The following is a 25,048-nucleotide window of genomic DNA, read 5'->3' as shown; positions in this document are numbered from 1 at the left end:
TCTACTTCAGTAGGTCACATCCCAGGAACTCTGATGTGTCCATTTAAATTGGGCGAACAGCATACTGATACGACTGGCTACTCCTGTCAAAGCCCCCAATCAAAATATATGATTCTGATTGTGGTGGGACCAACGCACTGTTAATTCAATCCCATTGCTCCACAGATCAGCTAACATATCATTTAAAAACTTTCCAAATTAAAGAAAGACTCAACCAAACTGTACCATCTATTAACCCCCGAATGAGGCTAACCAATACAGGTGTCTTTAAATCAATAAATTAACTTTTTAATTAGAAGAACTACATTCTTAAACACTAGGAAGATATAAACAACATTTAAAATAGAAAAAATTAGAGTCCTTGGAAATTTACAGTCCGATGTTGCTCGAAGTCCTCACAGCATGTTGCTCGAAGTCCTTACAGCATGTTGCTTTCCTTCTCCAGCGAATTGCAACAATTAACCACTTGCAAACACTTTCAACAGAATCAATCGGACTTTAGAGTTTTTGAAGGATAAAAGATTGTCACAGTCTAACTTCCCTTTCTTCAATTTAAATTACCAGAAATCTCTGTTTGGGTTGACTTTCTTATGGAATTTTGAGATATAACAATTAAACAGACTAAAATCCTCTTCCTTCAGTTTAAATGGTTGCGAGCTTTTTCTTCAGGTTTGCTAAGCACATCTGTGTCCTCTATGTTTGTGTTAGAACAAACTGTCTTCAACTAAAAGCCAGTTCAAAACTAAACTGTAACAAATGTATCGCATGAGACTCACTCCCAGTGGCTATATCTATGGTAACGAGAATGGACCCTTTGAATAGCAGTCTCCAAATGGCTGTTTCTAAGGCAACGAAAATGCACCTTCCTATAACTCATGAGGCTTGCTGGTTCTTAAAGCAATACTGATCCCTTGCAAGCCTTAAAGGCAAACCGCATATTCCCGGACAATGACAATACCATTAAAATTACCTTACCTAAAGTTGGAAATTCTGGCAAGGGACTGCATTAAAATAATTACTTGATGTTACTATTTGATAATTATGTCAATCCACATATGAAGCCTGAGAAATATTGGGACTTACAATCAAGTTTCATCCTGTTCTTGAAAAATACGCGATTTTTAAAAAAATGTATTTACTTTTAGCCAATTCTTGCCAGACTGAGGGAAGATAGAAATAGCAAACAAAAGATTTTTTAAGAACAATTGGATTGGTTTATTTCGCCTTGGAGCATATAACTGAATTCAATTTAACAAACTTGAACTGCAATTAATATATTTCCATATGTGGCAATCAATAGGTCCTTGGGCATCCAGCACCCATAAATTATCAATATCTTCAAAAGAAGGATGGTGAGAAAATTGGCAACAAAATAGCTTACCATCTATTTAAAGTATGAAATTCAATATTCCTTCTTATACTATTAGTCCACACCCAATATGGAGGAACTGTCATGATTTGTCAACCCAGGGGTTCATTCCAAAACACACTCCATTTTGCAAACTTGATTTGCAGTGACGTGCGATTAGCAACTGTAACTTCAACTACAACGCTGTAGTGAGGCTGGTAATGGTAAGTGTATGGTCACTGCAAACAATCTCTGCACTCAAGGGGTGGTCACCAAGTTATCTCTCAAAGAGCAGCAGAAGCTCGCAGTGAGATGTGTGTGGGAACATGTCCACAGGTACAGCTAGCATTGGAGCGAAGGGATCACCAAACAGCTTCTTTTGCTGGTCAGGCAGGCAGCACAGTCTGAAAGAAGCAAAAACTCGGTAAATTACTGGTATAGTTTACAGGACAATCATTCGACTGGGACTACGTTTCATCGGCTATAAAAGGCCAGCAAGTCTAATAAAATTAGCAATCCTGACTATTGTATCTTTGATTAGGCCACAGCTGGAGCACTACTCCTGCCTCATTGTTTCTAAAAAATTCCCCACTACTAATGCTAAACTACAGGCCTGTAATTTCCAGGTTTATCCTTCTCCCCTTTTTTGAACAAGGGTGCAACATTTTACAATCCTCCCATCCTCTGGCACCACCCTGTATCTAAAGAGGATTGGAAGATTGTGGCCACCACCACTGCAATTTCTACACTTATTTCTCTCAGGAACGTAGGCTGATGCCATTTGAACCAGATGACTTATCCCACCTTAAGCACTGCCAGCCTTTCTAGTATCTCCTCTTTATCAATTTTAGTTTCAGAGTCCAAGCTTCCACAGGCACTGGTTAGTTGCCCAAGTGGCCATTAGTCACATGTGCATCTCAACAGCGAGTGACAACAGAGTATCTGACCGGCTGGGTGGGAAGGTACTCACAGCCAAGGCAAGCCCTGTCTGCATGCGTGCACAAACTGTACAGCATCAGCTGTTGAAGAACGATTAGGCGAGACAAGTCTAACTGAGTTTCCACCTCCTTAAGCCAAGGGCATTGAGGCCCTTGTAGCTGCCATGGCTGAGACCATCTAAATCAGCACAGCAAGGTTATGGGCTCAGAGAATTTTATTTACTCATGCTTAGTATGAGCAAGTCGATTCAGTCAACTGAACTATTCTAACATCATTAAATTAGGGTACTGCTCATTCTCTTAAATTGGCTGATCTTTTTTCTCATTTTCTCCGCATCTCTTAAGGTGCGAACTCTAATTGGGATACAGTTCTCTAGCAGCAGACTCTAACTGAGATACAGTTCACCAACAGCAGACTAACTGGGTTTCAGCTGTCTAACCGTTTACGCTAACTAGGATACAGTTCTCAAACCATGAACTCTAACTGGGATACAATTCTCAAAGCGGACACTAGCTAGGGTACAGTCCTCCAGTGGCAGACTCTAACTGGGGTACAGTTCTCCAACAGTCAACACTATCTGGGATATAGTTGTCTAACTGAATTCTAACTGTGATACAGTTCTCCAACAGCAGACTGTAACTGGGATACAGTTCTCTAGCAGCAGACTAACTGGGTTTCAGTTGTTTAAAAACAAACTCTACCTAGGGTACAGTTCTCCATCCGAGGTACAGTTCTCTAACAGTGGACACTAACTAAGGTACAGTGCCCCAACGGCGGACTCTAACCAGAATACAGGTCTCCAGTGGCGGACTCCACCTGGGGTGCGGCACACCCCCCCCCACCTGGGGGACGGCACAGTGGCGCAGTGGTTAGCACCGCAGCCTCACAGCTCCAGGGACCCGGGTTCAATTCTGGGTACTGCCTGTGTGGAGTTTGCAAGTTCTCCCTGTGTCTGCGTGGGTTTCCTCCGGGTGCTCCGGTTTCCTCCCACATGCCAAAGACTTGCAGGTTGATAGGTTAATTGGCCATTATAAATTGCCCCTAGTATAGGTAGGTGGTAGGGAAATATATAGGGACAGGTGGGGATGTGGTAGGAATATGGGATTAGTGTAGGATTAGTATAAATGGGTGGTTGATGGTCGGCACAGACTCGGTGGGCCGAAGGGCCTGTTTCAGTGCTGTATCTCTAAACTAAACTAAACCTCTTGCTCAGTGGCAGTGTCCAGCGGCGTGCAGCCACCACACCCAGTGGTGAACTCCACCTGGGGTGCAGCCCTCAATGGTACATTTTAAAAGTTTGACTGAAGCCAGCTGGCATCCAATATCTTGCTCGAGTTTGCCAAGGCAGCGATTGTTGACAGGTTACCTAATAGTGAAGGTCATCATTGTCATCCCCATCCTGTTCTCACTTACATACAAACAAATGGCCTTTCCAAGTGCCAGACAGTAATTAACAGTGGCTGAGCCAGTGGAGCATCTCAAACCATTCCCGCTCCCTCAAAACATTTTTTTTAGGCAGATCAATAGGCTGGAGGACCTGCCTCCATTTTTCTGCCGGGAACCTCTTACCTGTCTTCGGCCTCTAGGCTCAGCCAGCAAGTCTATGCAGTTCTTACTTGAGCCTCCAGATTAGGTATGTCACCCTTATCCAGATTGGTCTCCTTTCTGCCAAGTCGGCAAAATCACGAGTTTGCCAAAACCTCAATGCCGCACGGCCATCCCCAGTTGACCAAACCGAACACCACTACTGCTAATTAGGAGTAAGGGTACCCTGGCCTAACTGAGGGGTTAATATCCCTTTTCCTTGTTTGATCCAGATGGTGCACTAAATTAAATGGGAATTTGTGGGGCTGACCACCAGTGAAATGTCTTTGAGTAAAGGTCAATGCTACCTACTCAAGAAAGTTTCTCATGGCTTCACCCTCTGGCTTGCAGGAGACATACACGAGCCTCCGGATCCGCTCACAGTTACGAATTGCTCGCACCACCCTGTAATCTGAAAAAACAAAAAGCAGGCATGCCTCGTAATCCATAGTTAAATGAGTTAATTCACTCTCTTGCTGACTTCAACAAGCCTGTAACTATACAGTCATGCAATAAGTAAAGCTGGTCACTCTTCAACTCCATCCCTCAAATAAGAATCTCTTTTTGGAAGGTGACTCTCAGTTGGCTTTGATACTAGATAGGAACAATGGGAATTGCCTCAATTTTGTTCTGTTGCTTTTGTTATTTTTGAAAATTCCCCCATGCACAAGGGCTTTGACACCATCCAGGACAAAGCAGCTGACTGGATAGGCAGCCCATTCACCACTTTACACATCCACTTCCTCCACCACTAGCACACAGTGGTTGCAGTGTGTACCATCTACAAGATGTACTGCAGCCAAGGTTCTTTCGACAGCATCTTCCAAACCCATAACCTCTACCACTTAGACAAGAATAGGGCAGCAGATGTATAGTTCCCCTCCAAGTCACACACCATCCCAACTTTGACATACATCATTCCTTCGTCAGAATCCTGGAACTTCCGAACTAACAGCACTGTGGGTGTACCTACACCATACAGAGTGCAACAGTTCAAGATGGCAGCTCACTACCACCTTCTGAAAGGCAACTCTGGATGGACGATAAATGCTGGCCTTGCCAGCGATGCCCATGTCCTGAGAAATAACCTTAAAAATCAATTCAACACCAATTTGGTGGTTGGTTCTCAGTCCCCTGCCTGTACTGCTGATGTAGAGTGACAAAACCCACGCAGAAAACAATTCCTCTTCCTCTGCTGCTCAGAGAACAGGCAGTGCCAGCAGATACTGGGACAAACTGCAATGACTCTTGTTTTGCTGGCAGGTAACAGTACAATGGAAAGACCCCCTCCATCCACCCAGAGAAAATAAGAACACAAGAAATAGCAGGAATAGGCCATTCGGTGTTTCGAGCCTGCTCCACCATTCAACAAGATCTTCTACTTCAACTCCACCTTCCCACACTATTCCCATACCCCTTAATTCCCCTAGTACCCAAAAACCTATTGATCTCTGTCTTGAATATACTCAACAATTGAGTATCCACAGCTCTGTGAGCTACAGAATTCCAAAGATTTACAACCCTTTGAGCGAAGGAATTTCTCCTCATGTCAGTCCTAAATGGCCAATTCCTTATTCTGAGACTGTGACCCCGTGTTCTAGATTCCCAACCATGGAAAACATTTTCTCAGCATCTAACTTGTTAAGCCCCTTAAGAATTTTGTATATTTCAATTAGATCACCTCTCATTCTTCTAAACTCCAGGGAATATAGTCCGAGACTACTCAATCTCTCCTCATAGGACAATCCCCTAATCCCAGGAAGCAGGAGTATTTGTTGCACTCTCTCTAGGGCAAATATATCCTTCCTCATGTAAGGAGACCAAAACTGTACACAGTATTCCAGGTGCGGCCTCACCAATGTCCTGTGTAACTGTAGTAAGACTTCTTTACTGTTATACTCCAATTCTTTGTCACAAATGCTAACATACCATATGCCTTTCTAATTACTTGCTGTACCTGCATATTGACTTTGTGATTCATATACAAGGACTCCCAGATGCCTCTGAATGCAAACATTTCCCAGTCCCTCACCATTCAAAAATATTCTGCTTTTTTATTTGTTCACTTCAGGGGAGGCAGTGGTGTAGTGGTAACTTCACTGAACTAGTAATCCAGCAGTCCAGGCTAATGTCCTGGGGACATGGTTTCAAATCCCAGCACGGTGGCTGGTGGAGTTTAAATTCAATTAATTAATAAGTTCAATAAATAAATAAAAATCTGAAATTGAAAGCTAGTCTCAATAATGGTGACATGAAACTATCATCGATTGTCGTAAAAACCTATCTGGTTCACAAATGTTCTTTAGGGAAGGAAATCTGCCATCCTTACCTCGTCTGGCCTATATGTGACACCAGACCCACAGCAATGCGGTTGACTCCAAAATGGCCTAGCAAGCGACGCAGTTGTCAAGGACAATTAGGGATGGGCAACAAATGCTGGCCTTGGCAGCAATGTCCACATCCCATGGAAGAATAAAAAAAAAATTGTATTCCATCTGCCATGTTCTTGCCTACTCACCCAACCGTTTATATCCCTCTGCAGTCTCTTTGCATCCTCCTCACTGCTTACTTTCCTGCCTAACTTGGTATAGTTAGCTAATTTGGATATGAACACTCGGTCCCCTCATCTAAGTCATTAATATAGATTTAAATAACTGAGGCCGAAGCACTGATCTGTGCGGTACCTCTGCACAAATCCACTTTATCTTGAAAACCAATCAGGTGTTGGTACATGGTACAAGATCTCTAATGCATTGTGCCACACACAGCTAGTAACTTGCACAGTGTACAAGATCTCCAGTACACTGTGCTGCACAGAGCTCATACATGGCACAGGACACAAAATCTCAGACACACTGTGCTGTAATATGGCACTGGATCTAACAATAACCTGTTGCTACAGATCAGGGATGCACATACATATGGCAATCTTGAATTTCATCTTTCTCCACAAATGAGACAAAATACAAGACAAACAAAACAGATTTTTAAACTAAAACACTGTTTCTTACGCAGTCCAGCACGAGCTGGATTCACAACAGCAACGAGGTGCTTGGCATCCTCCAGTGTGGGCAGCAACTGTGGTAAAACGACCTCTGCTTTACCGCTGTGGAACTCACAGTTATCAAAACCTGCAAGAGGGAATAAGGAAAGCACAGGACACTTAGAGGCACATTCACTCCAGTCTGGTTAACACTAACGTCTGACTCCAGTTTCAATGTTTATCTCAGGCTGGCTTTGCCAATGGTGTCAGACTGGGTGGACTGCACCTTTCAAACTCTCATTCACTGTATGGATCCAGAGCTTGTACTCTTTGCCAGTTACTAGTGGTGTGTGGCACATCCTCCATGGTTGAACAGCCGGCCAACACCCACTCTCTGCACTAATGCATTAAGAAAGGCCCCTTGGTGAGGTACTGAGACCTGTCAACCTAAGGAATTCATGTTTCAGCCCATTCTTAATCAAATTCTTGACAATAAAAGAAAAAAGGAACTACATTTAATGATTGGTGACACTGCCCCACTAGTCACATACCATTAAACAGGGCATTGCACTGGGCATCCTCCACCAACTCCACCCCCCCCGCCCCATCACCCTTCACCGCACCCCCTCTCTCACCCTCTACAAGCAAGCAAAATAATGCAGATGCCAGAAAACTGAGATAAATACAGAAAATTCTAAAAATGCTCAGGTCAGGTGGCATCCGTGGAGAGGGGAAGGTGGAGTTAATGCTTTGGATCCACGACCTTTCATCAGGAGCTCTTGCCCAATATCTGGGGCACATGATGCAAATACAGAGATCAATCACTGAATTAAACATAGAAAATAGGAGCAAGAGTAGGCCATTCGGCCCTTCAGGCCTGCTCCGCCATTCACAAAAGATCATGGCTGATGGTCTAATTCAGTACCCTCTTCTTGCTTTCTCCCCATATCCCTTGATCCCTTTGGCATTAAGAAATATATCTATCTCCTTCTTGAATATACTTAATGACTGGGCCTCCACTGCCTCCTGTGGTAGAGATTTCCGCAGGTTCAACACCCGCTGAGTAAAGACATTTCTGGACTCCCCAGCCATCCGAAACATCCTCCCTGCATCTAGCCTGTCTAGTCCTGTTAGAATTTTATTGGTTTCTTTGAGATCCCCTCTCATTCTTCTAAACTCTAGTTAATATAGGCCCAGTTGACCCAATCTCTCCTCATACGTCAATCCTGCCATCCCAGGAATCAGCCTAGTAAATCTTCTTTGCACTCCCTCCTAGGCAAGAACATCCTTCCTCAGATAAGGAAACCAAAACTGCACACAATACTCCAGATGTGGTCTTACTAAGGCCCTGTATAACTGCAGTAAGACATCCTTGCTCCTGTACGCAAATCCTCTTGCAATGAAGGCCAACATACCATACGCCTTCCTAACTGCTTGCTGCACCTGAATGCTTGCTTTCAGCGACTGGTGTACAAAGACACCCAAGTCTCGTTGCACCTCCCCCTTTCCCAATCTATCACCATTCAAATAATAATCTGCCTTTCTGTTTTTACAACCAAAGTGGATAATCTCACATTTATCCACATTATACTGCATCTGCCATGCATTTGCCCACTCACCCAACTTGTCCAAATCACATTGGAGCCTCTTTGCATCCTCCGCACAGTTCACATTCCCCCCCGAGCTTTGTGTCATCTGCAAACTTGGAAATGTTACATTTAGTTCCCTTGCCCAAGTCATTAACATATATTGTGAATAACTGGGGCCCAAGCACTGATCCCTACGGTACCCTACTCTGTGTTCATTATTTACAATTTGAGACATCAAAGAAAAAAGGAACTACATTTAATGATTGGTGAAACTGCCCCACCAGTCACATACCATTAAGCATGGCATTGCACTTGGCATCCTCCACAGCCTGATCAATAAGCTCGATTCCTATCACTCTGGCTGCTGTTTGGCACATCGACAAACCAATGGCTCCTGCAAAATAAAACCAGACATTCGGTTCATTAGCATCTTAATTACATACTGTCTCAGAAATCCCATTCATCTTTTATGGAACAAGTTTGCACCGTGGCCTTGAAGTTTTTCAGGGGTTCTCCCAGTTTCCTGGTGTAACTCTGATGGCAGATGAGATGGCAGAGAGAAGCTACGTTATATGAACTAGGTGTTCAGATTCTATTTTGCATCGAAAGTTCAAGAAATTTGCTGAAACTGGCAGTATCTGGAGAATATCACAGGACAGCCCTAATTTCCAAGGCTCGTGACATGGTTGGTTTTGACTTTCATCATATAAAAGAGTTTTCTGATTCCTTGTGTTGCTATCATCTAGTTCATGGTTTGTTTTAATAGTTTAGAGTTCACATTTAGTTTTGGGGAAATTAAATGTGTAGATATAAGATAACTGAAATTGTGGAATTCAAAAGATTGCCAGACCACCCAAGTTTTTTACATTTCAAAGATCTTTCCATGTGTAATTACAGAGTCAAAGTTAGAGGGGTGAGAACCATAAAACAGAAGGTGGGCTCGTTTAGTTGGAGAACTGAAGTCAGTAAGTCTGACTTTGTTAGCAATGGGAATCAAAGAGATGTTTTGGAGTTGGAGTTAATTAGCTTAAATTGCCATCTGGGGCATCCGAGATGTACCACATTGCTATGGAGATAGATGATGCAAGGTGATGCCTGTTGGTCAGATGTTTTATCTCTGCATTTTGCTCACAGAAGGTCAGTTGGTTTTGGAAGCAGCTGGACTCCGTAGCAAAGGGCTATCAGGAACCAGGGGTGTTTCTAATTTGAGCCAGGCCCATGATGGCTGGGGATACCCAAATATGTGAGGTGTTGGAGAGTTGAAGGGTTCACCTAACGGAAAAATCTGAAGAATTCTCATACGTTGGAAGAAAGCTGGGAAACTAAGCAGACTCGGAGGGCGGAGTTCCAAACTGGTAAGTTACCTCGGGTGGGAAAAAAAAACTGAAAAAGTGACGTCACCGGAAAACTGTGACCTGATTGGCTGTAGGGAATCTGTACCGAATTTGAAAATAAAACTGATAAAAATTGATTAAAACACTAATTAACTAATTAATAAGTAGAGTAACTAAACCAGATGGAGGAGATTACTGTATTTAGACAGCATTTAATATTTATTGTAGAAATCTAGCACTAGGGACCACATAGTGAAGTGTATCATGATTTAGTAAGGATTTAATAAGTATTTATTCATTTTATATCAATCAACTAATTAGTGATAGAAATGACAGTTAGAGGGGGTGAAGTGCTTCACCTGTGAGATGTGGGAGGTCCGTGACGCTTCCAGCGTTCCGGGCGACTACATCTGCAGGAAGTGTACCCAGTTGCAGCTCCTCACAGACCGCATGGATCGGTTGGAGCAGCAACTGGATGCACTTAGGAGCATGCAGGTGGCAGAAAGCGTCATAGACAGGAGTTTTAGAGTTTTACAGGTGCAGGCAGATAGATGGGTGACCGCGAGAAGGGGCAGGCAGTCAGTGCAGGAATCCCCTGTGGCTATCCCCCTCTCTAACAAGTATACCACTTTGGATACTGTTGGGGGGGGATGTCCTATCAGGGGAAAACAGCAGCAGCCAGAGCAGTGGCACCGCGGCTGGCACTGTTGTTCAGCAGGGAGGGACAAAGCGCAGAACAGCAATAGTTATAGGGGACTCTATAGTCAGGGGCACAGATAGACGCTTCTGTTGACGTGAAAGAGACTCCAGGAAGGCATGTTGCCTCCCTGGTGCCAGGGTCAAGGAAGTCTCTGAACGGACAGAGGGCATTCTGAAGGGGGAGGGTGAACAGCCAGAGGTTGTGGTACACATCGGTACCAATGACATAGGCAGAAAGAGTGATGAGGTCCTGCAGGGGGAGTTTAGGGAGTTAGGTAGTAAGTTAAAAAACAGGACCTCTAGGGTTGTAATCTCTGGATTACTCCCTGTGCCACGAGCCAGTGAGGCTAGAAATAGGAAGATAGTGCAGCTAAACACGTGGCTGAGCAGTTGGGGTAGAAGGGAGGGTTTCAGATATCTGGACCATTGGGCTCTCTTCAGGGACAGATGGGACCTGTACAAGAAGGACGGGTTGCATCTAAACTGGAAGGGCACGAATATCCTGGCTGCAAGGTTTGCTAGCGTCACTCGGGAGGGTTTAAACTAGTGTGGCAGGGGGGTGGGAACCAGAGCAGTAGGACAGCTAGTGAAGTAAATGAGGAGGACATAGTAAATAAGGCCAGTAGGACTAAGAGGAAGAGCAGGCAGGGAGATGTTGCTGAGCACAGCGGGACTGGTGGTCTGAAGTGCATTTGTTTCAATGCGAGAAGTATAACAGGTAAGGCAGATGAACTTAGAGCTTGGATTAGTACTTGGAAATATGATGCTGTTGCAATTACAGAGACTTGGTTGAGGGAAGGGCAGGATTGGCAGCTAAATGTTCCAGGCTTTAGAAGCTTCAGGCGGGATAGAGGGGGATGTAAAAGGGGTGGGGGAGTTGCATTACTGGTTAAGGAGAATATCACAGCTGTACTGCGGGAGGACACCTCGGAGGGGTCATGCAGCGAGGCAATACGGGTGGAGATCAGGAATAGGAAGGGTGCAGTCACGATGTTGGGGGTTTACTACAGGCCTCCCAACAGCCAGCGGGAGGTAGAGGAGCAGATATGTAGACAGATTTTGGAAAGATGTAAAGGTGACAGGGTTGTAGTGGTGGGTGATTTTAACTTCCACAATATTGACTGGGACTCACTTAGTGCTAGGGGCTTGGATGGGGCAGAATTTGTGTGGATCATCCAGGAGGGCTTCTTGAATCAATATGTAGATAGTCCAACTGGGGATGGGGCCGTACTGGACCTGGTATTGGGGAATGAGCCCGGCCAGGTGATCGAAGTTTCAGTGGGGGAGCATTTCGGGAGCAGTGACCATAATTCCATAAGTTTTAAGGTACTTGTGGATAAGGATAAGAGTAGTCCTCGGGTGAAGGTGCTAAATTGGGGGAAGGCTAATTATAACAATATTAGGCAGGAACTGAAGAATTTAGATTGGGGACGGCTGTTTGAGGGTAAATCAACATGTGACATGTGGGAGTCTTTCAAACGTCAGCTGATTAGAATCCAGGACCAGCATGTTCCTGTGAGGAAGAAAGACAAGTTTGGCAAGTTTCGGGAAGCTTGGATAACACGGGATATTGTGAGCCTAGTCAAAAAGAAAAAGGAAGCATTTGTAAGGGCTGGAAGGCTAGGAACAGATGAAGCACTTGAGGAATATAAAGACAGTAGGAAGGAACTTAAGCAAGGAGTTAGGAGGGCTAAAAGGGGTCATGAAAAGTCATTGGCAAACAGGATTAAGGAAAATCCCAAGGCTTTTTATACATATATAAAGAGCAAGAGGGTAACCAGGGAAAGTGTTGGCCCACTCAAGGACAGAGATGAGAATCTATGCGTAGAGCCAGAGGAAATGGGTGAGGTGCTAAATGAGTACTTTGCATCAGTATTCACCAAGGAGAAGGACTTGGTGGATGATGAGCACAGGGAAGGGAGTGTAGATAGTCTCAGTCATCTCACTATCAAAAAGGAGGTGGTGTTGGGTGTCTTGCAAAGCATTAAGGTAGATAAGTCCCCAGGGCCTGATGGGATCTACCCTAGAATACTGAGGGAGGCAAGGGAAGAAATTGCTGGGGCCTTGACAGAAATCTTTGCATCCTCATTGGCTACCGGTGAGGTCCCAGAGGACTGGAGAATAGCCAATGTTCCTTTGTTTAAGAAGGGTGGCAAGGATAATCCAGGAAATTATAGGCCGGTGAGCCTTCCGTCAGTGGTAGGGAAACTATTAGAGAGGATTCTTCGGGACAGGATTTACTCCCATTTGGAAACAAACGAACGTATTAGCGAGAGACAGCATGGTTTTGTGAAAGGGAGGTCGTGTCTTACTAATTTGATTGAGTTTTTTGAGGAAGTGACGAAGATGATTGATGAGGGAAGGGCGGTGGATGTTGTCGATATGGACTTTAGTAAAGCCTTTGACAAGGTCCCGCATGGCAGACTGGTGCAAAAGGTGAAGTCACACGGGATCAGAGGTGAGCTGGCAAGATGGATACAGAACTGGCTCAGTCACAGAAGACAGAGGGTAACAGTGGATGGGTGTTTTTCTGAATGGAGGGATGTGACTAGTGGTGTTCCGCAGGGATCAGTGCTGGGACCTTTGCTGTTTGTAGTATATATAAATGATTTGGAGGAAAATGTAGCTGGTCTGATTAGTAAGTTTGCGGACGACACAAAGGTTGGTGGAGTTGCGGATAATGATGAGGATTGTCAGAGGATACAGCAGGATATAGATCGGTTGGAGACTTGGGCGGAGAAATGGCAGATGGAGTTTAATCTGGATAAATGTGAGGTAATGCATTTTGGAAGGTCTAATGCAGGTGGGAGGTATACAGTAAATGGCAGAACCCTTAGGAGTATTGGCAGGCAGAGAGATCTGGGCGTACAGGTCCACAGGTCACAAAGTGGCAACGCAGATGGATAAGGTAGTCAAGAAGGCATACGGCATGCTTGCCTTCATTGGTCGGGGCATAGAGTATAAAAATTGGCAAGTCATGCTGTACAGCTGTACAGAACCTTAGTTAGGCCACACTTAGAATACTGCGTGCAATTCTGGTCGCCACACTACCAGAAGGACGTGGAGGCTTTGGAGAGGGTACAGAGGAGGTTTACCAGGATGTTGCCTGGTCTGGAGGGCATTAGCTATGAGGAGAGGTTGGAAAAACTCAGATTGTTTTCACTGGAATGACAGAGGTGGAGGGGCGACATGATAGAGGTTTACAAAGTTATGAGCGGCATGGACAGAGTGGATAGTCAGAAGCTTTTTCCCAGGGTGGAAGAGTCAGTTATTAGGGGACATAGGTTTAAGGTGCAAGGGGCAAAGTTTAGAGGGGATGTGCGAGGCAAGTTTTTTTACACAGAGGGTGGTGAGTGCCTGGAACTTGCTGCCAGGGGAGGTGGTGGAAGCAGATACGATAGCGATGTTTAAGAGACATCTTGACAAATATATGAATAGGAAGGGAATAGAGGGATATGGGCCCCGGAAGTGCAGGAGGTGTTAGTTTCGGCAGGCATCAAGATCGGCGCAGGCTTGGAGGGCCGAATGGCCTGTTCCTGTGCTGTACTGTTCTTTGTTCTAAGCAGAATCGAAGGGTTGTGACACACTTTGGATTGGTCCCAGGAGAAGTGAATGAACTGCCAAGATCCAGTAAAATACAGGGGAACTCTTGGGGTGGAAGTCAAAAGTGTTCGGTTAGATAGAGTTTAAAGTATCTGCTTTCACGTTCTGTTAAGATTTTAAGTTTAAAATATGTGATTACAAATTGTAGTGTTAAATTAGTAGTGCTTGCTTTGTTTAACGTTGTAAAGTTAGTTTTTTTGTTTAAAAGTGAAATCTTGTGGTATAATTCTTTCAGTAATGACTGGGAGTTCAAATTTCTTTTTAAAAAGTTACTGGTCTCTAAATAGACAGTCGTTGCAGTGTAGCTCTGACCCACTGTGCATTTGACAGTTATATGTTTACCTTTTCTGTGCATGCAAGGAGACATGGCAGCTCATGTTATGTCCTGAAGCCCACTACGGGCCTTTCAGCTTCTGGTACCACAAGACAGCAAGCCTTGGTTAATGGTAACTAATAGCAACCGAGAGTAAAGGTCATGGAAGAGTTATGATGTAACGACCTTTGAACTGCGGGATAAAAGCGAGAATAATGCAACATGAAGTTAGGAATATTAATGTTACAGTTGCTGAGCTGAGTAGCATGAGGACTCCCATAGTCCTTGCATCACCGTGTGCAACTCTCAGAGTATTATTTTCTCTATTAAAGGCAACAGCTTCAAGTTTATTTTCAAGGTAATTCACGAACAAGCGGAGCCCCAGAGCAACTGGAGTGGTGTTCACTGGATTTCTCTGAAAGGTCTGTTGGTCTTTCACCAGAGTTATAGTGAGCGATTGGGAGAACTCGTAATTTCAGAGCCAATGGTTTTAAACATTTAAAAGTGGAGACATAGCCAAAAGCTCTTGAAACATGATAAGATCCAAACAGACCAAACTATTGATTTTTACTACAATAGGTGAGAGTTGCAACACACCAGGCCATAAATTGCCCGGATGGAAGTGTTCACTTATGCTCCTCCATGTCGAGTGGCCCCAGCCTCGGCCAGGGTGACACATACCGCAAATTCCAACAAGGGGGTAGCTTGGAAGGCAAGTCAGTCTGACTGCTCTTGGGCCAATTTCAGAATGAGACTGGCATTGGGAGTGCTGGGAGCAAGCTGCTTCTCAGTCAGGAATGGGTATGATGTGGAACAACCAAAGGAGAAGAAAATATCTGAGATAGACAGTCTACAAATGTTATATTTTGGATCCACTTAGTCAGTAATGGTCATTTTTTTTCACAAGTTTAAGTTTTGATGGACAACCTCAACTAATAATAAAAATTGATAAAGGATGGCAGATAATTATACTGTGTAAACAGGTTTTGGGCATCAGTTGCAATCTGAATATTTCAAAGGTGCTTTCAAGGCTTAGTGGCCTGATACAGCACTAAAACGCAGAGATTGGAAGCTCCCACTTTTGCATCCTTGAATTCTGCAGAGCGGTTGGGTCAATTGGTCTCAGTGTCCCTCGGCTGCAGGAAAGAAATATCCAGGATTCTTGGTCCTGGTCACTATCCAGTACTATACTGGACTGTGTGATGTGGGCTAGGGTATGGGATGCAAATCCTTGGTGAGCACAGGACCAGATTTGGCAGCAGTGGCTCCACCAAAGATTCCACTGACACACATTGACCAGACTTGATTATGGAGCGATGTCCTCTTGGGTCAGGTACCAGAGGGCTGTTTGGTCTTTTGGAACAGTTACCAAAGAGGAAGCCACTGCTTTCAGGAATGGAGAGAAAGAAAAGGGATTATTGAGAGGAAAACAGGTATTGGACATTCAAGATGAAACAATTACTGAGGCTGGATTTCGCCAATGGGCCTCATACAACATATCAGTCCCTGGAGGGTCAGATTCATTAGTTCTGTCCAGGTTGTCAAAGAGATAGGAGAAACAAACAGATTAGAACCTCCAGGTGGATCAATCACACTCGTTGGTAGATCAGAGAAGTATCACTGTCCATGAAGTGCCACCATGCTTTTCTAACCAGAGATGGTAGGCCTCCTTGAGAGGCAGGAGAAAACAAACAGGAAAAGTACTTTTCCATCATTGGCTAACATTCTTGACTCAGGGTATAATCCCACATACCTGTACCACAGCAGACATCGAGCACTATAGAGTCACCATCTGCTCTGATCAGGTCACGAACAGTTTGATAAAGGACATCTGCACCTTCAGAGTTCACCTGGAAGAAGGCATCTGGAGAGATTCGGAATTTCAGACCCAATATTTCCTCGAAGATATAGGGAACTCCATAGAGGAGCTGATAAGGTGACTCCTTGTGGAGACAGTGGGTCATCGTACTATCAGTGAAAAAAACACAGCATTACAAAAACATAATCACCACATTAGAGAAAAAGGAGGCAATGATGAGGGAAGGTGTGGAGCCCACCAAAACCATTTCCTACACAGGACACAAAGTTAGAGAAAATCAAGGGTTGGCCGCCCTGCTACTGAGCTCAGTGACTGTAACAGTAACTGTAATTGACTGCACTTCAAAAATACTTGATCCTTGACTCTCCCTCAGTTTTGAGGCTGCAGCTACCACTGATGAACCTCACAGAAGATAAAACTCAAATGAAGTTTTCCCCTCACTTTCCAGTGGCAACTGAGCAAAACTGTAGAATATTAACCCAACTTTGCAACCTAGATTTACAATTCAGCCCAGCATAATTCACAGGTAATTCACCCACCAGGTCAGCAGTACATGATTACAAATTCCTTCGGGTATATGATCAGTTCTATCTGCCCTCATTCTTGTAAACTTCTGTTTAATTCTTAAACAGATATTTAGACAACCTTTGGAGAAAACAAAAATCAACAAAGCTTTACTCCTGAATAATTTTTGTAAATCTAGGGATGGTTGGAAAGCCCCTATTGGGTTAGTACGGCACCTGCATCTCCCACACCAGCTGTCCTGGTTACTGATTCTAGCAAGACTTGCCAACCCAGAACTACATTTGTGCTGAATCATTGGGCAGCTCTGTGCCATAAACCAGCCTCCGCCCAGAACTGGGCTGGTTTCACTTGTGGTGCTCCTGCAGCCAGACTTCTGTATAGATTGATAAGCACAAAAAAGCTGTTTACTAATGGGTTGGAACTCCAATCGTATGTCAAAACATTGAAAACAAGCTGCTCATTACCATCAGTAAGGTTAAGAGAGAAGAACAAGTACCTCTCCTGAAAGTAGAGAGAGGTTAATTCACATGCTGCTCCTGGTCCAATGGTAAAATACTCCACAAGCGATTTCTGATGTTTGCTAATTTCCTCCTGTAAAATCAAACAAATAAAATTCTACAAAACACTCTACATAGTTGCACGTTTCTTCCTCCTTGATCCACCACTCCGTCCCCAATGGCCTTTGTTAGAGGTATTGATTTGATAGAGGTATTCAACTTCATGAAGGGTCTGGACAGAATGGATAGACAGAAACTGTTCCCACTCGTGAAAGGATCGAAAACAAGATTTAAAGTATTTGGTAAGAGAAGTAAAAGTGACATGACAAAAAACTTTTTCATGCAACGAATGGTTAAGGTCTGGAATGCGCTGCCTGAGAATGTGGTGGAGGCAGGTTCATTGAAGCATTCAAAAGAGAATTAGACAGTTATATGAAAAGGAAGAATTTGCAGGGTTATGGGGAGAAGGCGGGGGAATGGAACAGAGGGAATTGCTCTTTCAGAGAGCCAGTGCAGACATGAGGGGCCGAGAGTTCATCACATCACTTCAGGTCTTCATCGAATTCTGCCAAACCTGCTCAACAAATTAGCTAAAGTGGACACCAGATCATCTCCTTCTAGTTCTTAATCATCAGTCAGACAGATTGTAATGTACACAAAGAAGGAAATCATGACTTCTTTTAGAAACCACATGGAGGAGTGGTTGGTACAGCTTTTCAGAATAAATGCAGCAGGTGGGCAAAGTGGAGGGAAGGTCTGGATCAAACGTACCCCAGACAGCAGAGCAACCAAAAAGACTGAAGACATGTCTTTCCGTGGGCTTAATGCTCCTGTTGCAGTCTTATATAAATCAAGGATGGACTTTGAGGAACAGTCACTCCTTCCTGATTTACTGTCAGTTCACGAGCTGTGCTAAGGCTGACTTGAAGAAAAGCTAAAACAAACCTCCAGTGACAAATGGCAGAAACAAAAGAAGTCCAACCTGAATTGTACAAGCAGTAAGGAGTTCAGTAAAAGACTTCTACTGGCCCACAGGAAATATCTGAGACAGAGATGCAGACTAGTCAGCATGACTCAGTGGTATCACGCCCACCCGAGTCACTGGTTCAAGCACCAGTCCAGAGTCCTGAGCACAAAATCAAGGCTAACATTCCAGAGCAGTACTGAGGGAGTGCTGCACCTTCTGAGCTGCTGTTTTTCAGATGGCCTTTATGAGATGATAAACTGAGGCCCTGCCTGCCCACTTACAGGTGGGTGTAAAAAATTCCATGGCACTATTCAAAGAAAAGCAGGGTAATCTTCCTCCTTTCCTGTCCAGCATTTATCCCTCAACCAACATCTCACTGTCACATTGTTGTTTGTAGGAGCTTGCTGTACACCATTTGGCTGCCGTGCTTCCTATATTGGCTTTAAAGCACTTTAGGAGGTCTTGAGATCATAAAGGCACTATATAAATGCAAATTCGGTCTTCATTTGCTTAAGTCTCTCCGTAGAGAAGGAATAGTAAGTTGGCTCCGGTAGGTACAGCGTGTTAGAAGATAATCTCCAATAACAGCATCTGCTGGATGCAGCATGGTCATGCAAAATGGCACCAGGGCAATTACATTCTGTTGCATGAGGGCATCTGCAATACGTTAGCAATGTCTAATATTCGAAAATGATCAGATTCAACCAACTCAACTGGTCTTGCTCTCCAAAAGAAAACAAACAAAGCTGAGCAGTACCTTCCCCAGGTCCTGAGGATGGAAGTAGATAATGGCCATAGTATGACTCCTCCGATTGGTGCGGACTGTGATTTCTCGCCAGTGTCCTCCTTCATGAAACAGGATGCAGGGGTCCAGTGGAGAATGTCGGATAAACTGCTCATAACTCTGTTGGGGGTGGGGGGGTGCAAATGACCACAAACCAATTAGAACAGCAAACCTTCTCTAACCAGGTTCTTTCCCTCTTTTCCTCTATTCCTGAAGGAGTAGCTTCCTTGTTGGATTACAGTTTCACAGGGGCCTCCGGTGTCTAGGGCGAATGCTGGTCACTAATGTGCAAGTCTGGACAGTAAACCTCATCGAGACTTTCAATTGCATCAGGCCCTCGCTTGACATTTGCACCTTCATTTCCTAACATCAGTCATTTGGTAGCAGAAACCCTGTCCACTTTATCACTGCAAACCCCCCTCCACCTCCCACACCCTACCCCTCGCCCAGGGGTGCCAAGGCCAACTGCACTGCCACACTGGCTGCAGTCGGCTTACTCACAACAGAGCGGGGATTGAACCCAAGACCTTCCCGATCTGTCTGGCTCAGTTATTGCTCTAGTTTAATGGCCAATGACAAATGATCAGCTCTAATTAGAATCCCATCTCATTAATGGCCCATTTTCCAATAAAAAGTGACCCAATGTTGCCACATGATCTCTACTTACTCTGGCTACTTGCTTGTGTTTCTCAGGCATGTTCACCAGGTGATCCGAATGGATGCAAACAATATTTCTCCCTGCGAGGAATAGAAACAATAACAACTTGCACTTATATAACGCCTTTAACACAGTAAAACACCACAAACATTTCACAGGAGCAATTATTGGACAACATGTGACACTAAGCCACATAAGGGGCTATTAAGACAGTTGACCAAAAGCTTGGGCAGATGTAGGTTTTAAGGACCCTCTTAAGGAATGAGAGTGAGGTATAGAGGTTGAGAGGTTTAGATAGGGAATTCCAGAGCTTAGAGCCTAGACAGCTGAAGGCACGGCTGCCAATGATATGGTGAAAGAAACTGGGGATGCGCAATAGGCCAGAATTGGAAGAATGCAGGGAACCTGGAAGGTGTAGGGCTGGAAGAGGTTTCAGAGATTGGGGGAGGCAATATATACTTAGAGGCACAGTTCGAAAGAGTGTGCAGGGACAGTGGGACCTGGGGGTGCATGTGCATAATCTTTGAAGGTGGCAGTATAATGAGAGAGTAATTAGTAAAGCATACGGGACCTTGGGCTTCATAAATAGAGACATTGAGTCCAAAAGCAAGGAAGTTATGCTGAATCTTTATAAAGCTCTGGTTAGGCCATAAGGATGTGAGGCTCCTTGAGAGAATGCAGAGAAGATTTACTAGAATGGTTCCAGGGATGAGGGATTTACAAGGTTAGGTTGGAGAAGCTAGGGGTGTTCTCTTAGGAGCAAATGCGGTTGTGGAGAGATCTGACAGAGGTATATACAAGATTATGACAGGTTTAGGTAAGGTAGACAAAGAAAAGCTGTTCCCATTAGCTGATGGTAGAATGACCAGCGGACACAGATTTAAGGTTTTGGTTAAGAGATGTAGAGGGGATGTGAGGAAGAACTTCTTTTATGCAGCAAGTGGTCAGGACCTGGAATTCGCTGCCTACAAGGCTGGTGGAAGTGGAGATGATTGATTTCAAAAGGAAATTGGATAGGCACTTGAGGAAAATAAATTTATAGTGCTACAGGGATAGAGCGGGGAAATGGGACTGATTGGATTGCTCTACAGAGAGCCGGTATGGACTGAATGGGCCTAATGGTCTCCTTCTGGGCAGTAAAGAACCTATGGAGGGGTGTGGACAAACTGAAATATTTGTCTGATTAAACCACGTGCAAGTGAGCACTCATTTGTTCCATTTTAGCTTTCCTCAAGCACAAACTCACATTTCAAAATTGGGGCAAAAGGAATCAAGCTTCATATTAGTGAGCCAACATGTCCCATGGATTGACTTGGGATCACATTATCAATCAGCTTATCTCCTCTATCCTCCTCTCCTTAAGGCTTCAACTCTTGTTTCAGTAGTTTCTATGGGCGCCAGTACTTCCTCCTGGAGGCCAAACAGTAAGTGTCAGTGGGCTATTAGAACAAGGAGGGCATCAGAGCTGAACCCAATCTTGTTCTCAAGTGACATTTAAAAAAACTTTCCAGTGGGAATCAATTGTGCACTGAACAGAACAGAGAAAGGGTGATGCAGCATAGCAGTAATTCAATTCTACATGAGTGGGCGGTGTGGGCATCAGCTCACAGTTCCCCGTTTGTGCTTATTTTGGGGGAAGCAGAGCAGAGGTCTTGCCATAATCTTCCAGCCCTCTTTGGTCACAGGCAAGGAAAAGAACAAATAAACCAGTAAACAAGCTCTTCCAAGGCTGGTTACATGGGTCTCTACCCACCTGCTCAGCCTGTAAGAAGCATCTGTGAGATTGTTGGGCAGGGAGAGGAGTATAAAAGAAAGGGATATTTTTAAAACAGAGATATGAAATAAATTGCAACAGAATCCTTCCCTACTTCCATCATGAATCTACTGAGAACAAGCTGTGAATCTGACAGCCTTCTGCCGGGCCACAAATCATAAATACAGTAAGACCGTGATGTATTCTGGGCAGAAGGAGACCTGTGACCCATTCTCAAAGAGAATTTTCTACTTTCTTTCTCTAAATTAATTATAAAATTTGTTAATTACAAATCTCTTCAGATCCCTTCATCTCACCCTCGCCTCATAGCCCTGTATCTATCCTAACTTATCGTACTGATCTGCTTTCTCACCATAGCCCTGTATCAATCCAAACAATTCCAAAGGTTTTCTTGCGGAGGCAGAGGACATGGCTCAGGCATTAAATGAGTACTGCACCAGAGAAGAGGATGCCATCAATGTAGCAATAAAGGAGGAGGCAGTAACAATGTTGAATAGGATAAAAATAAAGAAATACTTAAAAGATTAGTAGTCCACGAAGTGGAAAAGTCACCTGGTCTAGATGGGATGCATCCAAGGTTCCTGAGTGAAGTAAAGGTGGAAACTGCAGAGGTTCTGGCCACAATCTTCCAGCCCTCTTTGGGTATAGGGGTGATGCCAGAGGACTGGAGGATTGTAAATAGTACACCCCTGTTTAAAAAGGGGAGAGGGATAAACCAAACAATTACAGGCCAGCCAGGTTAACATCAGTGGTGGGGAAATTTTCAGAGACAATAATCCAGAACAAAATTCATTGGCATTTACAAAGATATGGGTTAATAAATGAAAACTAGGACTGATTTGGTATAGGCAACTTGTGTTTGACTAACTTGATTGAGCTATTTGATGAAGTAATGGAGAAGGTTGATGAGGACAGTACTGTTGATGTTGCGTTTCTGGACTTTCAAAAGGCATTTGACAAAGTACCACAAAATAGACCTGGTAGCAAAGTTAAAGCCCATGGGATTAAACACAAGAACATACAAGAATTAGGAGGAGTAGGCCATTTGGTCTCTCTCGAGCCTGCTTCTCCATTCAATAAGATCATGGCTGATCCAATTGTGGTCTCAACTCCACTTTCCTGTCTGCCCCCCCCCCATAACCCTCGACTCCCTTGTCGATCAAAAGCTATCTAATTCAGCCTTGAATAAATTCAATGACCCAGCCTCCACTGCTCTTTGGGAAGAGAATTCACAGACTAACGAACCTCAGAGAAAAAAATTCTCCTCATCTCAGTCTTAAAGGGGAGACCCCTAATTTTTAAACTGTGTCCCCTAGTTCTAGACTCCCCCACAAGGGGAAACAGCCCATCAATATCCACCCTGTCAAGTCCCCTCAGGTTCTAATATGTTTCAATGAGATCACCTCTCATTCTTCTAAACTCTAAAAGGTATAGGCCCAACCTGCTCAACCTTTCCTCATAAGATAACCCCTTCATCCCGGGAATCAGTTGAGTGAACCTTGTCTGAAAGGATATAATTGCATTGGAAGCCATTCTTAAGTAAGGAGACCAAAACTGTGCACAGTACTCCAGATGTAGTCTAAGGCCCTGTGCAGCTGTAGCAACACTTCCCTACTTTTATACTCAATTCCCTTTGCAATAAACGCAACATAGGATTTGCCTTCCTAATCACTTGCTGTTATCTGCATAATAACCTTTTGTAATTCATGTACCAGGACACTCAGATCTCTCTGTACCGTAGAGTCCTAGTCTCTCTCCATTCAAATAATATACTGCTTTTCTATTCTTCCTGCCAAAGTGGACAAGTTAATATTTTCCCACATTATACTCCACCTGCTAAATTTTTGCCCACTCACTTAACCTATCTAAATCCCTTTGCAGACTCTATGTTCTCTTGACAACTTACTTTCCTACCTATCTTTGTGTCATCAGAAAATTTAGCGACCATACATGCAGTCCCTTCATCCAAGTCATTGACATTGTTATGACCGAGTCGGGAGGAGTGCACTGTTAAGTCAGTCCCACTTCTCCACAGGTCACAACATATTGTTTAAAATGTTCCCACTTATCGCTACGGTTAATCATATACTCTATTTTTCCCAGAATAGAACACACTAACCAGGTTTCTTTACTGAACAATAAAATTATCAGTTTATTATAAAACAAGTCTTAACTAGTAATGAAGTAAAACAGTACCTTTCTTACAAAAAACACAGATTAAAATTTTTGAAGTTCCAACATTAAATTTTTTTTTTAAAAAGTCCCCTTTTTACCTTAGCATCTCACACTCAGTCACACACATATGTATACCGGTTAATTGAAAAAATAAAAAGGAATTTTTGGATCAGAGCTCTGTTATAGACAAAAATGCCCAGGCAGATCACTTGCCCATCCTGAAGAAAACAGCAGATGACATACTGCACCAAAACTGGCACATAGTTCAACTTTCGAGCACATGCAAACAGGCCACCGAAATCCCGAGAACAGTTCTCTTCAGGTGGCGTTGCGAATTATTTTTAGCACTTTCTTCAAATACAGGAAACAAGATGAATTGACAAAATGGACTTCACAGAGTCTTTTAGGGAATTGCTGAAAGTGATTGTGATTGTTTTACGTTCCTCTCTCCCTTTTACCTCTTGAGTTTCAAGTATTCTTGGAATTTTTTGTCTTCTACAGTGAAGACAAATACAAAATACCTGTTCAACACTTCCACCATTCCCTTGTTTCCCATTATTAATTTCTCAGTCTCACTTTAATTACTCGTTTCCTTTTTAAATAATTTCAGAAACTCTTACTAACTGTTTTAATATTTCTAGCTAGCTTTTTCTCATACTCTAATTTCTCCCTCATTTTTTTAAAGTCATTCTTTGGTGGTTTTGAAAATCTGTCCAATTGTATGCTTTTTGTTTCAATTTGATACTCTCCTTAACTTCCTTAGTTAGCCACGGATGGTGCATCCTTCTCAGAGTCTTTCTTTCTCACTGGAATATTTTTGCTGAGAGTTATGAAATAGTTCCTCAAATGTCTACCAACTGCTTCTCTACTGTCCTATATTTTAACCTATTTTTCCAATTCACTTTAGCTAATTCTGTCCTCATACCCTTGTTATTGCCTTTATTTAAGTTTAAGAAACGAATTTTAGACCCATGTTTCTCACCCTCAAACTGAATATGAAATTCTATCATGTTCTAATCACTGTTGCCCAGAAGCTCTTTTACTAGGAGGCAATTAATTAATCCTGTCTCACTGCATATTACCAGGTCTAAAATAGCCTGCTCCCTGGTTGGCGCTAGAACATGCTGCTCTAAGAAATTGTCCCAAATACTCCATGAACTCATCTTCCAGGCTACCTTTACCAATCTGATTCATCCAAGCTATATGAAGATTAAAATCACCCATGATTATTGCAGTACCTTTCTTACAAACCCCCATTATTTCTTCCTGTATACTCTATCCTACAGTGTAGCTACTATTAGGGTTTTTCTGTCTTTTTGCTGGAGTAGTTTATATGCCCCCTAAAAGATGCAGTGATTGTATGGATGTGTAAATGGCTGAGATGAAAAGCAGAGAATGACGGACATCTGGGGGAAAGTATCCAGTGGTATCCCCCAGCGGCCAGTGTTGGTACGACA

The 25,048-nt window shown here is 43.6% G+C and overlaps 1 protein-coding gene across 7 annotated transcripts in view; it reads right to left on the bottom strand.

Moving 5' to 3' along the window:
• Positions 1-266: 266 nt before the first annotated feature.
• The window catches only part of trmt2b (tRNA methyltransferase 2 homolog B), a 37,201-nt gene continuing 12,419 nt past the window's right edge, over positions 267-25,048 (bottom strand). For 6 of the 7 annotated variants that reach the window (XM_068047856.1, XM_068047855.1, XM_068047857.1 and 3 more), the window contains 8 exons: positions 19,652-19,722; positions 18,958-19,104; positions 17,233-17,327; positions 16,146-16,360; positions 8,736-8,837; positions 6,883-7,002; positions 4,184-4,283; positions 267-1,752 (listed from right to left, as the gene is read on the bottom strand). In XM_068047856.1, the coding sequence (XP_067903957.1) occupies positions 1,626-1,752; positions 4,184-4,283; positions 6,883-7,002; positions 8,736-8,837; positions 16,146-16,360; positions 17,233-17,327; positions 18,958-19,104; positions 19,652-19,722 (977 nt within the window). In that variant the 3' untranslated portion in view covers positions 267-1,625. The remainder of the gene's footprint in view (positions 1,753-4,183; positions 4,284-6,882; positions 7,003-8,735; positions 8,838-16,145; positions 16,361-17,232; positions 17,328-18,957; positions 19,105-19,651; positions 19,723-25,048) is intronic. The other variant, XM_068047860.1, reaches the window with a different exon arrangement.

This window comes from Heterodontus francisci, chromosome 15, assembly GCF_036365525.1.
Source record: "Heterodontus francisci isolate sHetFra1 chromosome 15, sHetFra1.hap1, whole genome shotgun sequence".
Classification (NCBI taxonomy): Eukaryota; Metazoa; Chordata; class Chondrichthyes; order Heterodontiformes; family Heterodontidae; genus Heterodontus; species Heterodontus francisci.
Note: the sequence above shows the minus strand (reverse complement) of the source record. Positions and strands in the feature narration are given on the sequence as shown.